Source organism: Bubalus kerabau, chromosome 10, assembly GCF_029407905.1.
Source record: "Bubalus kerabau isolate K-KA32 ecotype Philippines breed swamp buffalo chromosome 10, PCC_UOA_SB_1v2, whole genome shotgun sequence".
Taxonomy (NCBI): Eukaryota; Metazoa; Chordata; class Mammalia; order Artiodactyla; family Bovidae; genus Bubalus; species Bubalus kerabau.
This window is the reverse complement of record NC_073633.1, coordinates 97,143,051-97,163,897: the sequence shown is the minus strand read 5'-3', so window position 1 is coordinate 97,163,897 and position 20,847 is coordinate 97,143,051. Positions and strand designations below refer to the sequence as shown.

The 20,847-nt window shown below is 37.7% G+C and overlaps 1 protein-coding gene across 17 annotated transcripts in view; it reads left to right on the top strand.

Annotated features, from left to right (window-relative positions):
* CEP128 (centrosomal protein 128) overlaps positions 1 to 20,847 on the top strand; it is a 605,049-nt gene that overhangs the window by 396,523 nt on the left and 187,679 nt on the right. The window contains exon 20 of one of the 17 annotated variants that reach the window (XM_055538801.1): positions 15,036 to 15,390. The exons of the other annotated variants lie outside the window; for them this stretch is intronic. Coding sequence (XP_055394776.1) covers positions 15,036 to 15,190 — 155 coding nt within the window. The 3' untranslated portion in view covers positions 15,191 to 15,390. Of the gene's footprint in view, positions 1 to 15,035; positions 15,391 to 20,847 lie in introns of those variants that run through there. 17 annotated transcript variants of the gene reach the window in all.

Below are 20,847 nucleotides of genomic sequence, written 5' to 3'. Positions count from 1 at the left end.
ACCCAGATAACCGAGTGGCGGGGAGGCGATAAGTCGCAGCATTGGCGCCCGCCAAACACCTCATCACCTGAGCTGCTCGGATCTGGGAAGAACACAAAACGCAGGCCCAACTGAGTCTGCGCCTCTGAGGACTACCCGAGTGCCTGAACCTGAGCGGCTTGGACCTGGGAGCTCAGCCCAGGGCCGGCCTCTGATTGTTCCTGGCGGAACAACCTAGAGCCCAAGCAGTGTGGGCAGAGAGGCTACACGCGCCGTGAGCGGGGGCAGACCCAGTGTGGCTGAGGCACTGCGAGCGCACGCCAGTGTTATCTGTTTGCAGCATCCCTCCCTCCCTCCCCACAGCAAGGCTGAACAAGTGAGCCTAAATTTAAAAAAAAAAAAAAAAAAAAATAGTGTCCTCAACCATCCCCTTTGTGTCAGGGCGGGAACCAGACACTGAAGAGACCAGCAAACAGAAGAAGCTATAACAGAGGGAAACGCCTTGGAAGCTACAGGCCATAGATTAAAACCCTGTGGTTACTACGGATTACATAGGAAGGGGCCTATAGATCTTGAGAAATATAAGTCGGACTAAGGAACTGCCAAAAATGAACTGAACCCACAATACTCACACCAAAACCAGAGAAAGACCTAGATATATTTTTACTATTTTTACGATCAATCTTTCTTTCTTTTTTTTTTTTTAATTAAAAAAAAAAATTTTTTTTTAAGTCCTCTATTGTCCTTTAATTTTCACTTTTATAACTATTACTTTGCAAAAAAAAAAAAAAAAAAAAAAAGACCCTATTTTTTTTTTCTTCTTCAGCAAACTTCATATATATATTTTATAATTCTTTGACCGTGGTTTTTTTTTTTTCTTTTTTCTTTTTCTTCTTTTCTTTAACATTGTATTTTTGAAATTCCAAACTCTACTCTAGATCTTTAATTTTAGCCTTTTGATATATGTTATCAATTTTGTACCTATAGTTTTTCTCATAATTTCTGTGACTTTTTTTTTCCTCTGTTTCTTTCTCTTCTTCTTTTATATAACATCGTATATCTGCAATTCCAAACTCTACTCAAGATTTTTAATTTATGCTTTTTGGTATTTGATATCAATTTTGTACCTGTATTTTCTTTATAATTTTTGCGACATTGTTTTTGTTGGTTTGTTTGTTTTCTCTCTTTATTTTTCTTCTTCTTCTTCTTTTTTTTTTTTTTTTTTTTTTAACGTTGTATTTTTGAAATTCCAAACTCTACTCTAGATTTTTAATTTTTGCTTTTTGGTATTAGTTATCAATTTTGTACCTGTAGTTTCTTTATTACTTTCACGACCTTGTTTGTTTTTCTTTGTTCGTTTTTTCTCTCTTTCTTTTCCTTCTTCTTTTCATTAACATCGCATTTTTGAAATTCCAAACCCTACTCTAGATTTCTAATTTTTGTTTTTATGTATTTGTTACCAATTTTATACCTTTAAGAACCCAATCTTCAGGACCCATTTTTCACTAGTGTACGAGATTACTGGCTTGACTGCTCTCTCTCCCTTTGGACTCTCCATTTTCTCCACCAGGTCACCTGTATCTCCTCCCTAACCCCTCTCTACTCTACCCAACTCTGTGAATTTCTGTGTGTTCCAGACAGTGGAGAACACTTAAGGAACTGATTACTGGCTGGATCTGTCTCCCTCCTTTTCATTTCCCCCTTTTATCCTTCTGGCCACCTCTGTCTCCTGCCTCCTTCTTCTCTTCCCTGTATAACTCCGTGAACATCTCTGAGCGGTCCAGTTGTGGAGTGCACATAAGGAAGTGACTACCGGCTAGCCCACTCTCTCCACTATTGATTCCACCTCATCTCATTTGGGTCACCTCTAACTCCCTCCTCCCTCTTCTCTTCTCCATGTAACGCTGTGAACCTCTCTGAGTGACCCTCACAGTAGAGAAACTTTTCATCTTTAACGTAGATGTTTTATCAGTGGTGCTGTATAGAAGGAGAAGTTTTGAAACTACTGTAAAATTAAGACCGATAACTGGAAGTAGGAAGCTTAAGTCCAAACCCTGACTCCAGGGAACTCCTGACTCCAAGGAACATTAATTGACAGGAGCTCATCAAACGCCTCCATACCGACACTGAAACCAAGCACCACACAAGGGCCAACAAGTTCCAGGGAAAGACATAACAAGCAAATTCTCCAGCAACAAAGGAACACAGCCCTGAGCTTCAAGATACAGGCTGCCCAAAGTCACCCCAAAACCATAGACATCTCATAACTCATTACTGGACATCTCATTACACTCCAGAGAGAAGAAATACAGCTCCATCCACCAGAACATCGACACAAGCTTCCCTAACCAGGAAACCTTGACAAGCCACCTGTACAAACCCACACACAGTGAGGAAACACCACAATAAAGAGAACTCCACAAACTGCCAGAATACAGAAAGGACACCCCAAACTCAGAAATTTAAACAAGATGAAGAGACAGAGGAATACCCAGCAGATAAAGGAACAGGATAAATGCCCACCAAACCAAACAAAAGAGGAAGAGATAGGGAATCTACCTGATAAAGAATTCCGAATAATGATAGTGAAATTGATCCAAAATCTTGAAATTAAAATGGAATCACAGATAAATAGCCTGGAGGCAAGGATTGAGAAGATGCAAGAAAGGTTTAACAAGGACTTAGAAGAAATAAAAAAGAGTCAATATATAATGAATAATGCAATAAGTGAAATTAAAAACACTCTGGAGGCAACAAATAGTAGAATAACAGAGGCAGAAGATAGGATTAGTGAATTAGAAGATAGAATGGTAGAAATAAATGAATCAGAGAGGATAAAAGAAAAACGAATTAAAAGAAATGAGGACAATCTCAGAGACCTCCAGGACAATATTAAACGCTACAACATTCGAATCATAGGGATCCCAGAAGAAGAAGACAAAAAGAAAGACCATGAGAAAATACTTGAGGAGATAATAGTTGAAAACTTCCCTAAAATGGGGAAGGAAATAATCACCCAAGTCCAAGAAACCCAGAGAGTCCCAAACAGGATAAACCCAAGGCGAAACACCCCAAGACACATAGTAATCAAATTAACAAAGATCAAACACAAAGAACAAATATTAAAAGCAGCAAGGGAAAAACAACAAATAACACACAAGGGAATTCCCATAAGGATAACAGCTGATCTTTCAATAGAAACTCTTCAAGCCAGGAGGGAATGGCAAGACATACTTAAAATGATGAAAGAAAATAACCTACAGCCCAGATTATTGTACCCAGCAAGGATCTCATTCAAGTATGAAGGAGAAATCAAAAGCTTTTCAGACAAGCAAAAGCTGAGAGAATTCTGCACCACCAAACCAGCTCTCCAACAAATACTAAAGGATATTCTCTAGACAGGAAACACAAAAATTGTGTATAAATTCGAACCCAAAACAATAAAGTAAATGGCAACGGGGTCATACTTATCAGTAATTACCTTAAACGTAAATGGGTTGAATGCCCCAACCAAAAGACAAAGACTGGCTGAATGGATACAAAAACAAGACCCCTGCATATGTTGTCTACAAGAGACCCACCTCAAAACAGGGGACACATACAGACTGAAAGTGAAGGGCTGGAAAAAGATTTTCCATGCAAATAGGGACCAAAAGAAAGCAGGAGTAGCAATACTCATATCAGATAAAATAGACTTTAAAACAAAGACTGTGAAAAGAGACAAAGATGGTCACTACATAATGATCAAAGGATCAATCCAAGAAGAAGATATAACAATTATAAATATATATGCACCCAACACGGGAGCACCGCAGTATGTAAGACAAATGCTAACAAGTATGAAAGAAGAAATTAACAATAACACAATAATAGTGGGAGACTTTAATACCCCACTCACACCTATGGATAGATCAACTAAACAGAAAATTAACAAGGAAACACAAACTTTAAACGATACAATAGACCAGTTAGACCTAACTGATATCTATAGGACATTTCATCCCAAAACAATGAATTTCACCTTCTTCTCAAGCGCACATGGAACCTTCTCCAGGATAGATCACATCCTGGGCCATAAAGCTAGCCTTGGTAAATTCAAAAAAATAGAAATCATTCCAAGCATCTTTTCTGACCACAATGCAGTAAGATTAGATCTCAATTACAGGAGAAAAACTATTAAAAAATCCAACATATGGAGGCTGAACAACACGCTGCTGAATAACCAACAAATCACAGAAGAAATCAAAAAAGAAATCAAAATTTGCATAGAAACGAATGAAAATGAAAACACAACAACCCAAAACCTGTGGGACACGGTAAAAGCAGTCCTAAGGGGAAAGTTCATAGCAATACAGGCACACCTCAAGAAACAAGAAAAAAGTCAAATAAATAACCTAACTCTACACCTAAAGCAACTAGAAAAGGCAGAAATGAAGAACCCCAGCGTTAGTAGAAGGAAAGAAATCTTAAAAATTAGAGCAGAAATAAATGCAAAAGAAACAAAAGAGACCATAGCAAAAATCAACAAAACCAAAAGCTGGTTCTTTGAAAGGATAAATAAAATTGACAAACCATTAGCCAGACTCATCAAGAAACAAAGGGAGAAAAATCAAATCAATAAAATTAGAAATGAAAATGGAGAGATCACAACAGACAACACAGAAATACAAAGGATCATAAGAGACTACTATCAACAATTATATGCCAATAAAATGGACAACGAGGAAGAAATGGACAAATTCTTAGAAAAGTACAACTTTCCAAAACTCGACCAGGAAGAAATAGAAAATCTTAACAGACCCATCACAAGCACAGAAATTGAAACTGTAATAAAAAATCTTCCGGCAAACAAAAGCCCAGGTCCAGACGGCTTCACAGCTGAATTCTACCAAAAATTTAGAGAAGAGCTAACACCTATCCTGCTCAAACTCTTCCAGAACATTGCAGAGGATGGTAAACTTCCAAACTCATTCTATGAGGCCACCATCACCCTAATACCAAAACCTGACAAAGATCCCACAAAAAAAGAAAACTACAGGCCAATATCACTGATGAACATAGATGCAAAAATCCTTAACAAAATTCTAGCAATCAGAATCCAACAACACATTAAAAAGATCATACACCATGACCAAGTGGGCTTTATCCCAGGGATGCAAGGATTCTTCAATATCCGCAAATCAATCAGTGTAATACACCACATTAACAAATTGAAAAATAAAAACCATATGATTATCTCAATAGATGCAGAGAAAGCCTTTGACAAAATTCAACATCCATTTATGATCAAAACTCTCCAGAAAGCAGGAATAGAAGGAACATACCTCAACATAATCAAAGCTATATATGACAAACCCACAGCAAACATTATCCTCAATGGTGAAAAATTGAAAGCATTTCCTCTAAAGTCAGGAACAAGACAAGGGTGCCCACTTTCACCATTACTATTCAACATAGTTTTGGAAGTTTTGGCCACAGCAATCAGAACAGAAAAAGAAATAAAAGGAATCCAAATTGGAAAAGAAGAAGTAAAGCTCTCACTGTTTGCAGATGACATGATCCTCTACATAGAAAACCCTAAAGACGCCACCAGAAAATTACTAGAACTAATCAATGACTATAGTAAAGTTGCAGGATATAAAATCAACACACAGAAATCCCTTGCATTCCTATACACTAATAATGAGAAAACAGAAAGAGAAATTAAGGAAACAATTCCATTCACCATTGCAACGGAAAGAATAAAATACTTAGGAATATATCTACCTAAAGAATCTAAAGACCTATATATAGAAAACTATAAAACACTGGTGAAAGAAATCAAAGAGGACACTAACAGATGGAGAAATATACCATGTTCATGGATTGGAAGAATCAATGTAGTGAAAATGAGTATACTACCCAAAGAAATCTATAGATTCAATGCAATCCCTATCAAGCTACCAACAGCATTCTTCACAGAGCTAGAACAAATAATTTCACAATTTGTATGGAAAAACAAAAAACCTCGAATAGCCAAAGCGATCTTGAGAAAGAAGAATGGAACTGGAGGAATCAACCTACCTGACTTCAGGCTCTACTACAAAGCCACAGTTATCAAGACAGTATGGTACTGGCACAAAGACAGAAATATAGATCAATGGAACAAAATAGAAAGCCCAGAGATAAATCCACGCACATATGGACACCTTATCTTCGACAAAGGAGGCAAGAATATACAATGGATTAAAGACAATCTCTTTAACAAGTGGTGCTGGGAACTCTGGTCAACCACTTGTAAAAGAATGAAACTAGACCACTTTCTAACACCATACACAAAAATAAACTCAAAATGGATTAAAGATCTAAACATAAGACCAGAAACTATAAAACTCCTAGAGGAGAACATAGGCAAAACACTCTCTGACATACATCACAGCAGGATCCTCTATGACCCACCACCCAGAATATTGGAAATAAAAGCAAAAATAAACAAATGGGACTTAATTAACCTTAAAAGCTTCTGCACATCAAAGGAAACTATTAGCAAGGTGAAAAGACAGCCTTCAGAATGGGAGAAGATAATAGCAAATGAAGCAACTGACAAACAACTAATCTCGAGGATATACAAGCAACTCCTACAGCTCAACTCCAGAAAAATAAATGACCCAATCAAAAAATGGGCCAAAGAACTAAATAGACATTTCTCCAAAGAAGACATACAGATGGCTAACAAACACATGAAAAGATGCTCAACATCACTCATTATCAGAGAAATGCAAATCAAAACCACTATGAGGTACCATTTCACACCAGTCAGAATGGCTGCGATCCAAAAGTCTACAAGTAATAAATGCTGGAGAGGGTGTGGAGAAAAGGGAACCCTCTTACACTGTTGGTGGGAATGCAAACTAGTACAGCCACTATGGAGAACAGTGTGGAGATTCCTTAAAAAACTGGAAATAGACATGCCTTATGATCCAGCAATCCCACTGCTGGGCATACACACTGAGAAAACCAGAAGGGAAAGAGACACGAGTACCCCAATGTTCATCGCAGCACTGTTTATAATAGCCAGGACATGGAAGCAACCTAGATGCCCATCAGCAGATGAATGGATAAGAAAGCAGTGGTACATATACACAATGGAGTATTATTCAGCCATTAAAAAGAATACATTTGAATCAGTTCTAATGAGGTGGATGAAACTGGAGCCTATTATACAGAGTGAAGTAAGCCAGAAAGAAAAACACCAATACAGTATACTAACGCATATATATGGAATTTAGAAAGATGGTAACAATAACCCTGTGTACGAGACAGCAAAAGAGACACTGATGTATAGAACAGTCTTATGGACTCTGTGGGAGAGGGAGAGGGTGGGAAGATTTGGGAGAATGGCATTGAAACATGTAAAATATCATGTATGAAATGAGTTGCCAGTCCAGGTTCGATGCACGATACTGGATGCTTGGGCTGGTGCACTGGGACGACCCAGAGGGATGGAATGGGGAGGGAGGAGGGAGGAGGGTTCAGGATGGGGAACACATGTATACCTGTGGCGGATTCATTTTGATATTTGGCAAATCTAATACAGTTATGTTAAGTTTAAAAATAAAATAAAATTAAAAAAAAAAAAAAAAAAAAAAGAAAGACAGATAGGAATTTAATTGCCACTGATTGCTTTTACTTAATTCACTTACTTTTACAAACTTCAGTAGAGTGATTATGCAGAAAAGTATTATCTTTTAAGTTTGCTTAGTTTTCATATGATACAATATATTCTTCCCAATGCTATAGTATTTCTGAATTAGAAAATAACATTATTGAATTAGCATAGACTCTTCCTGTGAAATGAAACTAATTGATTTCAAGGTCAAAGAAATTTTAGAAAAAAAATGGAAAAATAAACCATACTACAGATAGGCCTTTATGAGCACAAATATACATCTATAATTGGCAGTGAAAAACAAGAGGCCAAGGAAAGTGTTAAAACGTGGAAGTTGGTGAAAATCGTTAGGGCTCCCCACATTCCCAAGCCCCTCCACTTTGTGGTGCACTTTCTTTCGTTGCTTAATAAAGTCTCTCAAAATTTGTTTAATAATAATGTCAAGTTGATTTCAGAGAAGAACAAGAGATGACTATTATGCTTCTTGTGAGGATTATTTTGAACAATAGCTTTTCGAGTGTGATTTTCTTTTTTATAATAATTTATATAGACTTGTTAATTTTACAGCCAATAACTAGCTTATATATCTTGTTCATAGAAAAATAGGCCTGGAAATCTGTAATTTATAATTGGCAGGCCATTGGGCTTTAAGGTCAATTTATGTCATCTCTTTGGTGTAAATCTCTGTTTTTGCTTCTATGAAATTGGAATTGTGAAGGTGCTGTTAAACTTCAAGAGCCTGTCAGGTTTGATATGTGAGGATAATTTTGAAGAGGTAAAATTCTCTCCAACCTGTCCCTTCAACTCTTTCCCCAAAAAGCAAGAGGGAGAAAGCTGATTACTATATATAGACAATACAATAAGGAGATCAGTGATTTGTGAACAGTAAAAACCATAAGGCAACATCCCTTATAATCAATCAGTCCTTCTCCATGGTTCATTAAAGTAAAGCATCCAGTTTGCCCAGCTTGCAAAAAGAGTGATGTATTTTAGTTCTCACTATTCATGTGTCCCAACTCTTTTTGACTGTTTAGTTTTTTTTATTCCCCATAACTTGTCTTTGGTACAGATAGGGAATTTTATTTTTTACTTATTTATAAGTTCTAGAAAAGGACTGTGTTTCCTATTTTCACTGTAGAAGCAGTGATTATGTTTGTTGTGGTTTAGCATGGCACAAGATTTGAGAATGACTGAATTGATCTTAGGTTTAGCTGGGATACCTTTCTCCAGAATCCTGCCTTATGATATTTTTTTTGTTAATGGTGAGCCGTATGTAACTAACTGACAGAGATGTCTGTCACCGCGTCTGGCATTTGTGACCAACCCCATCAGTGCTTCACCTGTAATCCAAGCCTGTTTGAGTACAGAGTAGTGGTTTGCAGTTCTCATTCTTTATTTTAACTGAAAAATACTCAGTGTAGTAGGCTCCCTTTTATAAATCTGTTTACCTTTCTCTCTCTAGTGGAAATATTTAGCATTCTACCTTTTCAGTATGTTACAGTTAATAACTTACCATCTGATAAAATGCTGGATATCATTGTCTATGACAAACGCCTCTTAATCCTTTCTCTGATGTAATTATCTACAACATCCTCAGGAGCTGCCAAATGCTTGCAGTCATTCCTCTGATGGTCTCTTGGTTTAAGTAAGGATTCTTTGATTTAGTAGAAGTTAAAAGTAAGAAGGTAAAAAGCAACTGAATGTGATATGGCTCAAGATGAGCTATGGCTTGAGATAACTGTCATTGAACCAACTTTATACAAAAAGGCAAGTATAGAATCTTTATTACTGATAAAAATCTTTGTAAATAATTTATTTTTTAAATAGTGATAGATCTTTATAAAAAATGAACTGAAATTTGGACATAAGTTAGGTACTAGTGGCTGATAAGTGATGTGTTGACAGCTTGTGTATGTGTGTATGTGTATGTGTGTGCTAAGTCGCTTTAGTCGTGTCGGACTTTGTGACACTATGGACTGTAGCCCACCAGGCTTCTCTGTCCATGGGATTCTCCAGGCAAGAATACCGGAGTGGTTGCCATGCCCTCCTCCTGGTTGGGGATCTTCGCAACCCAGGGATCGAACCTGTGTCTCCTGCACCTCTTACATTGCAGTCGGATTCTTTACCACTGAGCCACTGGGGAAGCCGTCAGGGACAGATTTAGGTTTAAAAAAAATATTGATCCATTATAATACCACTGAGTATCTGGGATTTTTAGTTCTGTCTCAGATATGTGGGTTAGACACACTGAAGCGTTTAGTCCTATGCCCTTTTATTAACCTCTCAGTGATTGGATGATCATGTTGCTTTAGCCATGTTCTTGCAGATTTTCTAAGTCTTTTTTCACATACTTTTTAATAGTAGAAATCCAAGTACCAGGAAGCAGTAAAAGCAGGAAGAACCTTGGGAAAGAAAGTAGACGAGAGTCGTGTTCTTATATGTAAAAACAGCATCAAGAGGATTTCTTTTTCCTCAAAAAACTAACCCTGTAACAATGCAATATGATAACTGTCTAGCACAGAATAGCACAATACAGTTTCCAACTGAGACATATAAATATCATAGCATTGGCCAAATTAATTAGATATACATCTGTTTTCAATTGATTATTTCCAATTCTTACCTTTAAAAGTTTCCTAATTCCTTGGACTTCTAATATTACCTAGAAGGTGTATGTTCCCAGTTGCTGTTTTGAAGATAATGTTGTTTTCCCTTTTAAAAAGTGAAAGTGTTGTTGCTCAGTCCTGTTGGACTTTTGTGATCCCATGGACTGTAGCCTGCCAGGCTCTTCTGTCTGTGGAATTCTCTGGGTAAGAATACTGAAGTGGATAGCCATTCCCTTCTCCAGGAGATCTTCCTGACAGAATCCAGGATTGAATCCAGGTCTTCTACAATGCAGGAGATTCTTTATCTTCTCAGCCACCAGGGAAGCCCTGTTTGCAACTCAGGGTACTTAGAAGTATTCATAATTTGTTGTGATTATTTCATTTTATTATATATAGGATACAATGAGAAGCCAGATTTTTTTTTCTGGTTTTGGATTTTTTTGTGTGTTGGAGCTAGTAAAGCTTTAATTTTTAAATTTGTATTATAATAAAGTTGCAATAAAATCATGTATTGAATTGAACTCATCATCACAGTCTTTACAAAATAAATCCTAAATAAGCACCAGCCTGTAAATAATCAGTAAATGTTATTCCACCAAAGATGTTGATCAAGCCAAAATTACAATTCTTTAGGGAATGAGAGGTTTAAAATAAAGTTATACAAGTGTTCTGAATTTTCTTCCTATATAAATAATACTTGAACATCTCAGAATGTTTTCCTCCTGCTTTATTCAAGTTCTATAAATTTTGCAAATAATTTAAAACATGTTTGCAGTAAATCAAATGTCTTGCCCTTTTAAGACATTTTTTAAAGATCTGTCAAAATAAAATGGCAATGTATTAGAGAACTCACAAGTGTTACATTGACAGAAAAGTGAACATGTGCTGTCTCTATTAATACGGGGGTTTCCTTTGCCCAGGTGTGTTAGTTTTTAGGGGCTTCCGTAACAAACTACCACAGACCGGGTTGCTTAAACAACAGAAGTTTATTTAATCACAGTTCGGGAGGCAAGAAGTCCAAGATTAGGTGCCGACAGGGTTGGTTGGCTGCATTCCGAGACGTTTCGCCCTGACTTGTGGCGGCCATATTGTCTCTTTGCCTCCATGTCTTTCCCTCTCTGTGTGTATTTACCTTTCAGGAATGCCACTCCTATTGGATTAGGACTCACCCGAGGGACCTCTTTTTACCTTAACCTTTTTAAAGGCCCTGTCTCTAAATTCAGTTATATTCTGTGGTTGTTGTTGTTCAGTTGCTCAGTAGTGTCTGACTCTTTGCAACCCCATGAACTTCAGCATGCCAGGCTTCCCTGTCCTTCACCATCTGCTGGATTGAGTTTGCTCAAACTCATGTGCATTGAGTCAGTGATGCCATCCAACCATCTCATCCTCTGTCATCCCCTTCTCCTCCTGCCTTCAGTCTTTCCCAGCATCAAGGTCTTTTCCAATGAGTTAGTTCTTCACATCAGGTGGCCAAAGTATTCAGTATCAGTCCTTCCAATGAATTTTCAGGGTTGATTTCCTTTAGAATTGGCTGGTTTGATCTCCTTACTGTCCAAGGGACTCTCAAGAATCTTCTCCAACACCACAGTTTGAAACCACCAATTCTTTGGTGCTCAGCCTTTTTTATTGCCCAGCTCTCACATCCATAAATGACTATTGGAAAAACCATAGCTTTGACTCTACGGACCTTTGTAGGCAAAATAATGTCTCTGCTGTTTAATACGCTGTCTAGGTTTGTCATTGCTTTTATTCCAAGGAGCAAACGTCTCTTATTTCATGGCTACAGTCACCGTCCACAGTGATTTTGGAGCACAAGAAAATAAAATCTGTCACTGTTTCCATTGTTTCCCCATCTATTTGCCATGAAGTGATGGGACCAGATGCCATGATCTTCATTTTTTTAGTTTATATTTTTTATTGAGGATAATTGCTTTACAGACTTTTGTGGTTTTCTATCAAACCTCATCATGAATCAGCCATAGGTATACATATATCCCCTCCCTTTAGAACCTCCCTCCCATCTCCTCCCCATCCGACCCCTACTGTTGAGTTTTAAGCCAGCTTTTTCACTGTTTTCTTTCACTTTCATCAAAAGCCTCTTTAATTCCTCTTTGCTTTCTGCCATAAGGGTGGTGTCATCTCATGTCTGAGGTTATTGATATTTCTTCCTGCAATCTTGATTCCAGCCTGTGCTTCATCCAGTCCAGCATTTTGCATGATATACTCTGCATATAAGTTAAATAAGCAGGGTGACAATATATAGCCTTGACATACTCCTTTCCCAATTTGGAACTAGTCTGTTGTTCCATGTCCAGTTCTCATTGTTGCTTCTTGACCTGCTTACTGGTTTGTCAGGAGGCAGGTAATGTGGCTTGGTATTCCATCTGTTTAAGAATTTCCCCATTTTTTGTGATTTACACAGTCCCAGGGTTTAGTGTAGTCAGTGAAGCAGAACTAGATGTTTTTATGAAATTCTCTAGCTTTTTCTATGAGCCAACAGATGTTGGCAACTTTATCTTTGGTTTCACTGCCTTTTCTAAATCCAGCTTGTACATTTGGATGTTATTGATTCACATATTGCTAAAGCCTAGCTTGATGGGTTTTGAACATTACTTTGCTAACATGTGAAATGAGTGCAATTGTGGGGTAGTTTGAACATTGTTTGTCATTGCCCTTCTGTGGGATTGGAATGAAAACTGACCTTTTCCAGTCCTATGGCCACTGCTGAGTTTTTCCAAATTTGCTGGTGTATTGAGTGCAGCACTTTCACAGCATCATCTTTTAGTATTTAAAATAGCTCAGCTAGAATTCTATCACTTCCACTAGCTTTGTTTGTATTAATGCTTCCTAAGGTCCACTTGACTTTGCACTCCAAGATGTCTGGCTCTAGCTAAATGATCACACCATCATGATTATCCAGGTCATTAAGATCTTTTTTGTACAATTCTTTTGTGTGTTCATACCACCTGTTCTTAATATCTTCTGCTTCTGCTTCTGTCCACTGTGCCCATCTTTGCTTGAAATGTTCTTTTGGTATCTCTCATTTTCTTGAAGACATCTGTAGTCTTTCTCATTCTATTGTTTTCCTCTGTTTCTTTGCATTGTTCACTGAAAAAGGCTGAGATACTGGGGCTTAATTTCATCATATGAATTTGTGAGGGAACAAATTCAACTCATATCTGAAACTATGGGACTTACCTAAGTATTTAGGTCTCCTGTCTTTCAGTCTTGTTAATTCTGTCTTCATTTTTTTCTTAATCAGATTTGACAAATAATTTTTCATTTTGTTAGCCTTTAAAAAAAAAAAAAAGCTTTGTGTGTTATACTGACCTGCTCTACTGTAATTTTTCAGAGTTAGCTGATGCCTCTATAACCAATTACTGTACATGTGTGCTAAGACGTTTCAGCCGTATCCTACTCTTTGGTACTCTATGGACTGTAACCCGCCAGGATCTTCTGTCCATGGGATTCTCCAGGGAAGAATACTGGAGTGGGTTGCTGTGCCATCCTCCAGGGGATCTTCCTGACCCAGGGATCGAACCCGTATGTCTTACGTCTCATGCATTGGCAGGTGGCTTCTTTACTACTAGTACCACATGGGAAGCCCAACCAATTAATGCTGCTGCTGCTTCCCAACTCCATTATTATTTTTGAGAAGAGTGAACCTAGAGAAAGCCGCTATCTTGAACTTATGTTTTTCATTCTTAAATATATTATGCCCTTTTATTATAGCACATTATCTGTCAACAAAATATATATACTGTTGATCATAGATTTTTAAGCTTTTTAACAGATGACTTTTCCACATAGTAATCAATTTTTAATTTTTATTTTGTTTATCATATATTGTAGTTTTAATTCATTTTAAGTTTGGTCATATCAACATTGATTTGTAGAGTTACTTCAGTAACTTTACTTACTTATTTCCTTCAATGATTCTGCATTTATTTAGCCCTTCTATTTTTTTTTAAAGCCAATTTTCATAAAGTCAATAATAGTATATTCTCTTAATACTTTAAGAAACTCAACTGCATTTCTAACTGGCACCGTACTTTTTTCCTAAGATTTTATTTATTTTTCATTTTTTACCATTATCAATTTCTGTTATTTTGTTTATTAGTATTTTTCTCTTTCCCAGAGGAATTTTTGCTATTCTCATCACTCTAGTTTTTTTTTGTTATCTGTATCATTAATTTCTGCCCTTTATTATTTCACTTCTTTTATTCTTTTAATATTAGTCTGTTTTTTTTCTTTTTCTAGTTTTTTAAGGGGGCTTTTAAAATCAATTTCTTTCCAATATTTTGAATTAATTCATTAAATTAATACATTTATTTATGTTTAGTTGTATTCCCTGTGTTTTGATATATGTCTTTCATTGCTGTTCATTTATAAATTTTATATAATTTCTATTATGAGTAATATAGGAGTATAAGTTAATTTTTTAAATTAATTAACTTATTTTAATTGGAGGCTAATTACTTTAAATAAGTTGACTTTTTTCAGTCTCTCAACTTTTTCTTTTTGTTTCACTACTTTTCCAACACCAGTTTTAAATTTAATTGCACTATTATTAAATAACTTGTCTTTTTAATATTTGTCCCTTGAAATTTATTGAAACTTCCTTTATATCTTAATGCCTGTCATACTTTCCAAAATATTTCATCTTTATTTTAAATATATATGTATGTATCATTTCCGTTTGTAGTGTAAGAATTTTCTATATATCTCATGATTTAGCTTATTAGTTTTATTGTTAAAATCTTTTCTATTCTTTTCTTTCTCAATCTATTCATTTATAATAGAGTATGTTGCTGCTGCTGCTGCTAAGTCGCTTCAGTCGTGTCCGACTCTGTGCGACCCCATAGACAGCAGCCCACCAGGCTCCTCCGTCCCTGGGATTCTCCAGGCAAGAACACTGGAGTGGGTTGCCATTTCCTTCTCCAGTGCACGGAAGTAAAAAGTGAAAGTGAAGTCACTCAGTCGTGTCCGACTCTTAGCAACCCCATGGACTACAGCCCACCAGGCTCCTCCATCCAATAGAGTATGTTAGAATCTCTAATAAAGTTGTGGATACGTATGTGGAAGCTTTAGAGAAACTGATGTCATGAGAGTATGAATTAATTGCCCTTGTCACAAATTGGAAGTGATGGATTCAAGCCAATGTCTGTCTGACTTTGGGGACAAGTTCTTAACTTCTAATGTTAGTATAATTTTTAAAAAGAAAAAAAAAAAAGAACTGTGAGTTCGAGTAAGTTAAGTTCATTTGCTCAGCCGTGTCCAACTCTTTGCAACCCGATGGACTGCAGCACGCCAGGTTTCCCTGTCCATCACCAACTCCCATTTACTCAAACTCATGTCCATCGAGTCGGTGATGCCATCCAACCATCTCATCCTCTGTCGTAAGGGCATGCCTAAAATCAGAACCATTCAGCTTACCAGCTCATTTGGTGCTCAAAAACTGTATCCTGTGGCACATTTCACTTCTCAGTTACCAGAACTGATTCTGGAAAGGTGAATACATGATTCAAATTTTAAACTTTCCTTCTCAGAGCTCTTTCTCATTCTGCTCATCATTTAATTGCCTATCTTCAATTTCTGATACTGCTGTTCCTTCAGAATCATTCAGTTATTTTCAGATGCTGCCATGGATTGATTTTGACCTGAACTCTTGTCCATTCCTTCTGACTCCTTTTGGCAGGAGGCTTCAGAGCCATCCCCTCACCGTCTTTCCAGAGCGTTTAGACTAGAGCGCATCTCCAGTTTCCAGTTGTTTGCTGCTGCCTAGGTCTTTGTTCAGACGTCCACAACTGAAGTCAGCCCACATTCCAGGTTGAACAGCTAATGGAAAGTGGTAGATAGGCCCCCAAAGTGCACATTTTCCAAGAAAGGTCATGAGAAGATTGTCTTCCTGCTGGGGCCAGATACGTTACATTGAGGGCAGCTGAGCATGGAAGTGTAGAGTGGTGGGGGATAAGGACTGTAGAGTGGTGGGGTTACCAGGTCAAGTTTGTCCTGGAGCGACCTCTCAATACTGATATTACAATTGCTGAAGAGCCAGGCATATGGTAACAGTGCTGAAATGTGGAACAGGAATGAGGTTTGAGGTCAATCTGTCTGAGACATCTGTGATGAAAGTGAGCACAGCGGTTGCCTGAAACTTGCTTTGGTCCTGAGCCTCTGCTTCTTCTCTCATAAGAAGGTTGAGGGAAATGACACCAGCCTCCAGGAGCTGGTAAGAGAATTCAGTAAAATCGTGTCCATCAAGTACCCGCAACAATACCTGGCATGGAGGAGGGGCTCGGGAAGCACTGGGGTCATTGCTGCTCTTCTTATTTCTGTTGCTGCTGCTTTTTATGGTGATTTCTTGTTGTTGTTGTTGGGAGGTAGCTGGGAAAGAGCTATTATTGAGGCATTTTATATGCTGATTGGTGGACCACATGAAAGCAAAATGTCCTATAACTTTACATGTGTTCTGTGACTGAATCAAAATTTTAGTCTTGTAGTAGACTGCAGCATTGTTGAAAATTTTTGCCGCTGCTCTTTGGAGAAGGATTATGTTGCTTGGGCCCATTAACATCAGATTGGCCATATTACATGTTGTTGAAATCAAGAGAGGCTGTGGTTGTTTTGATCAGTAACACGTGCATGAAAGTGGGATGAATTACTTTTAAATGGAAACTTGAAAAGCCCAGGTTACAGGCAGTTTCTCTTTTCTTCCCTTCTGTTATGAGGCTGGCAGCTAGAGGGAGACTGCCCCCTCAATCTGGAGCATATCATGAAAACAGCACAGAGCATGACAAAAAGTAATCCTTAGTCGCTTGTGATATTGGCATTGTTTATTGACACAACAAAGTCTCATATAGTGACAGAATTCTCATGTTTTGTATTTCAGACACTCAACAACATCATTGTCAATGTTGGTACAGAGAGAAGTCAAGTATAGAGTTAATCTGTCCAGTGGCTAGTGGCTTTCACGTTGACTGGCTCTAGAACATTTCTATTATTACAGAAAGTTCAATTGGACAATAGTCATGTATATATCAGTGTGGTCCCTGAGACCTAGCTGAGGTTAGCTCAAGGGATGTGTCTGATGTTTTATTTTTCCTTTTTCAGTGTTTTTTTAAAAAGTTATCCTATTAGCTTTCATCTAATTATTATACCCTGTTGGGCTTCCCTGGTGGCTCAGAGGGTAAAGCATCTGCCTGTGATGCGGAAGACCCAGGTTTGATCCCTGGGTTGGGAAGATCCCCTGGAGAAGGAAATGGCAACCCACTCCAGTATTTTTGCCTGGAGAATCCCATGGACAGAGGAGACTGGTGGCCTACAGTTCATGGGGTCGCAAAGAGTCAGACACGACTGAGCAACTACACTTACACTTACTTACACTTAATTATTATACATTTTAAAATAAAATGTACCTTCTAAGTTACAGTATATAATTACATGTTACCCTTTTTTTCTTCCATTTTGCTTTGTAATATTGCAAAGCCTCCATTCAATCAGTTTAATTGTGTGCTGTCATGTTAAAGGTTTTATATTGTTGAGTGGGCATGGTAGAGAATGACTTTCATAATCCATCTTGATTCTTACAATGACTAAGGTAACAGTGAATAATAATTTGTTAAAGAGAATTGATGCTTTTGAACTGTGGTGTTGGAGAAGACTCTTGAGAGTCCCTTGGACTGCAAGGAGATCCAACCAGTCCATTCTGAAGGAGATCAGCCTTGGGATTTCTTTGGAAGGAATGATGCTAAAGCTGAAACTCCAGTACTTTGGCCACCTCATGCGAAGAGTTGACTCATTGGAAAAGACTCTGCTGCTGGGGAGGGATTGGGGGCACGAGGAGAAGGGGACAACAGAGAATGAGATGGCTGGATGGCATCACTGACTTGATGGACATGAGTCTGAGTGAACTCCGGGAGTTGGTGATGGACAGGGAGGCTTGGCGTGCTGCGATTCATGGGGTCGCAAAGAGTCGGACACGACTGAGCAACTGATCTGATCTGATCTAAAGAGAATAATTAAAAAAAAATTATATATAGTCATTAATTAGAAAAGATAGTAAAATAACCATCTCTGTAGAGACTGCTTATATTTTAGGTATAAATTTAATTTTAGACTTGTATGCTTAATATTTTGTATTCCAAACAGAAATATAGTCTCTACCATAAAACACAGAAGTCAGCTACCTTCCATGACATAAACTGTTTAGACCAACTTTCTGAAATATTTTAGTGTGTACAAATGATGTATATTTCCATTAATTACTTAGTTAATTATTGAATGTTCAACAAATGTTATCCTCTGAAGCTGGGGTTGTTTGAAATGTTGTCACTGCTGTTTCTCATGTGTTCAGCTCAGATCAAGTTAATCATATCTAAAAATCTTGTAGTAGTACCAAATCCGGAAAAAGCATTTGTCTAAGCAGCCGGAAAGCTTCTATCTCTGCTGATGGAAAATTTAATAGAAACTGAGTGATATTGTTTCAGCCCAATGTACTCTGTATAATTAAGCAATTGATGTTCTTTAGTTCATTAAGCAATTTCATCCACCCTTCCCAACACTTTGAATTCATGTTTTGTTGGTTATTCTGATCACTTCTTAAATCTCATTAGTTGGAGTTGAGAGGCAACATTAGTGAAAAATTTGAATTATAAAGCATAAAGCATTTTGGAAAAATGTACTTATATCGCTTAATATATATATTTATTTGAAGTCAAACTGCCCAGCAAAAACGTTCTTTAATGAAAAGAAGAATTATAATTTCACAGTACCTTTTCAAGGGACAATGTTGTCCTGTATTTACAGTTTATTTATATGTATCTAGGTAACAAGTACGTCTGAAGTTCTTGCAAACAATGTGGTCTTTCAATTGTATAAATATTCCCTTTGAAAACAATTTGCACTATTTTTGTTGTTATTCTTCAGAGACTTCAGTTTAGTCCCTATCATAAGCAAAACACATCTCCTATTAAAATAGATTCATGACCTTGGACCATTCGGCAGAAAAATTTCTGACTTCCTCTCTGGTTGTCCAAGGTCTCTCCTGTCTTTGAAGTATACTGAGGCTGGCTTTAAGAACTAGGGTTGATCCTAGCGATGGCAAATATTAGCATAACAAACCAGTACACGCTAGTTTTAAACAGATGGAAATAAAGCCATAGCACTGTCGACAGTGGACCGGAAGAGGAAGAAACACTGATGCTGTCGCTTTGTCCTGTGGGGAAGCACTTTTCGTTTAATGTTCCTTTTATAATACTTGTGCTGTGTTCTGCGCTCAGTCATGTCCAGCTCTTTGTGACCCCATGGACTGTAGCAGTCAGGCTCCTTTCTCCATGGAATTTTCCAGGGGAGAATAGTGCAGTGGGTTACCATTTCCTACTCCAGGGGATCTTGCAGACCCAGGGACTGAACCTAGGTCTCCTGCATTGGTAGGCAGATTCTTTACCACTGCGCCACCTGGGAAACCTGCTTTTCAATACTTACTAGTTATATTTCTTTAACCCCATATTTCTGTTTCATTGGGTGACCAAGTCTGAGTTCATGCAAATGAACTTTCATTCAGCAGTTTAGCCTCCACTGAACCTTGCTTGGTGTTTAGCACTATGCTGGTTTTGATCATGATTTTATCCAAGCCATTTTCACATCAAAATGTTTTGATGTGAATCTTCCTCTGTAAGTTCATATTGCGACTGAATACCATCATGCCAAGGGCTGTTGTGCAAAATTCATAACTTGGTACACACTTTCTCCACTATCTAATACTGAATTTGTCGTGAGCTTGACCCCAGGTAATTTGTTTTTACCTGAGTCCATTTTTTTCCTTTAGTTTCTGAGGAAACCGAATAATGATGGCACTGATTTTTCCATAGTCCCAGAATGGAACCAGGAAGTATTATAAAGAGTGGATTAAGTAAAAAGTGCCCCCCTGCCAGACAGAACTATAGCATCAGTCTTTCCTCTTCTGCTCCACAGTCAACAGTGCTTTAAAACAGGTTTGGTTTGGTTTTGTTTTCGTAAGAAGGATCCAAGAGGTTTATCAGACAATGTCACGGCAAGATGAAGAATGACCAGTGACAATAACAGCCATGTTGTATCAGCCAGGTGCCACTTGGCAGTATGATATTATACTGAGAGACATCCCTGCGTTCAGATTTCCTCCTGGGCTGTGCAAAGGCTCTCAAATTAAGAGTCTAACACAAAGGAATTCCAGAAACCACTGGAAAACCAAGTGGCTTAGACAAGTCAACATCGGGTTGCAGGGAGGGCTGGTGGTTGCACAGATGTTGGTGCATGTGCTTTCTGTAGAAAGATAGGAGGGGTCTTATCAGTGGACAAGCAAATGGATTTTATTTTTTCCAACCAAAGAAATAGCTAAAGATTTGCGGTCAAACTTTTTTCAGGTAAAATGTGAATTTAGATGAAACATTTTTATATATTTCAGGGTATATGTTTAAGGAAAATGTGCTAGGGTTGCAAGATAGCCAAAGGGCTAAAAAATTAGGCTCTGATTTACCATTTTTTATGTGGTTTTGGCAATGTTATATATCATTCCTGAACCTTGGTTTCCTCTCGTGGATAAAAATAATAGCATATACTGCCTAAGGCTGTTAA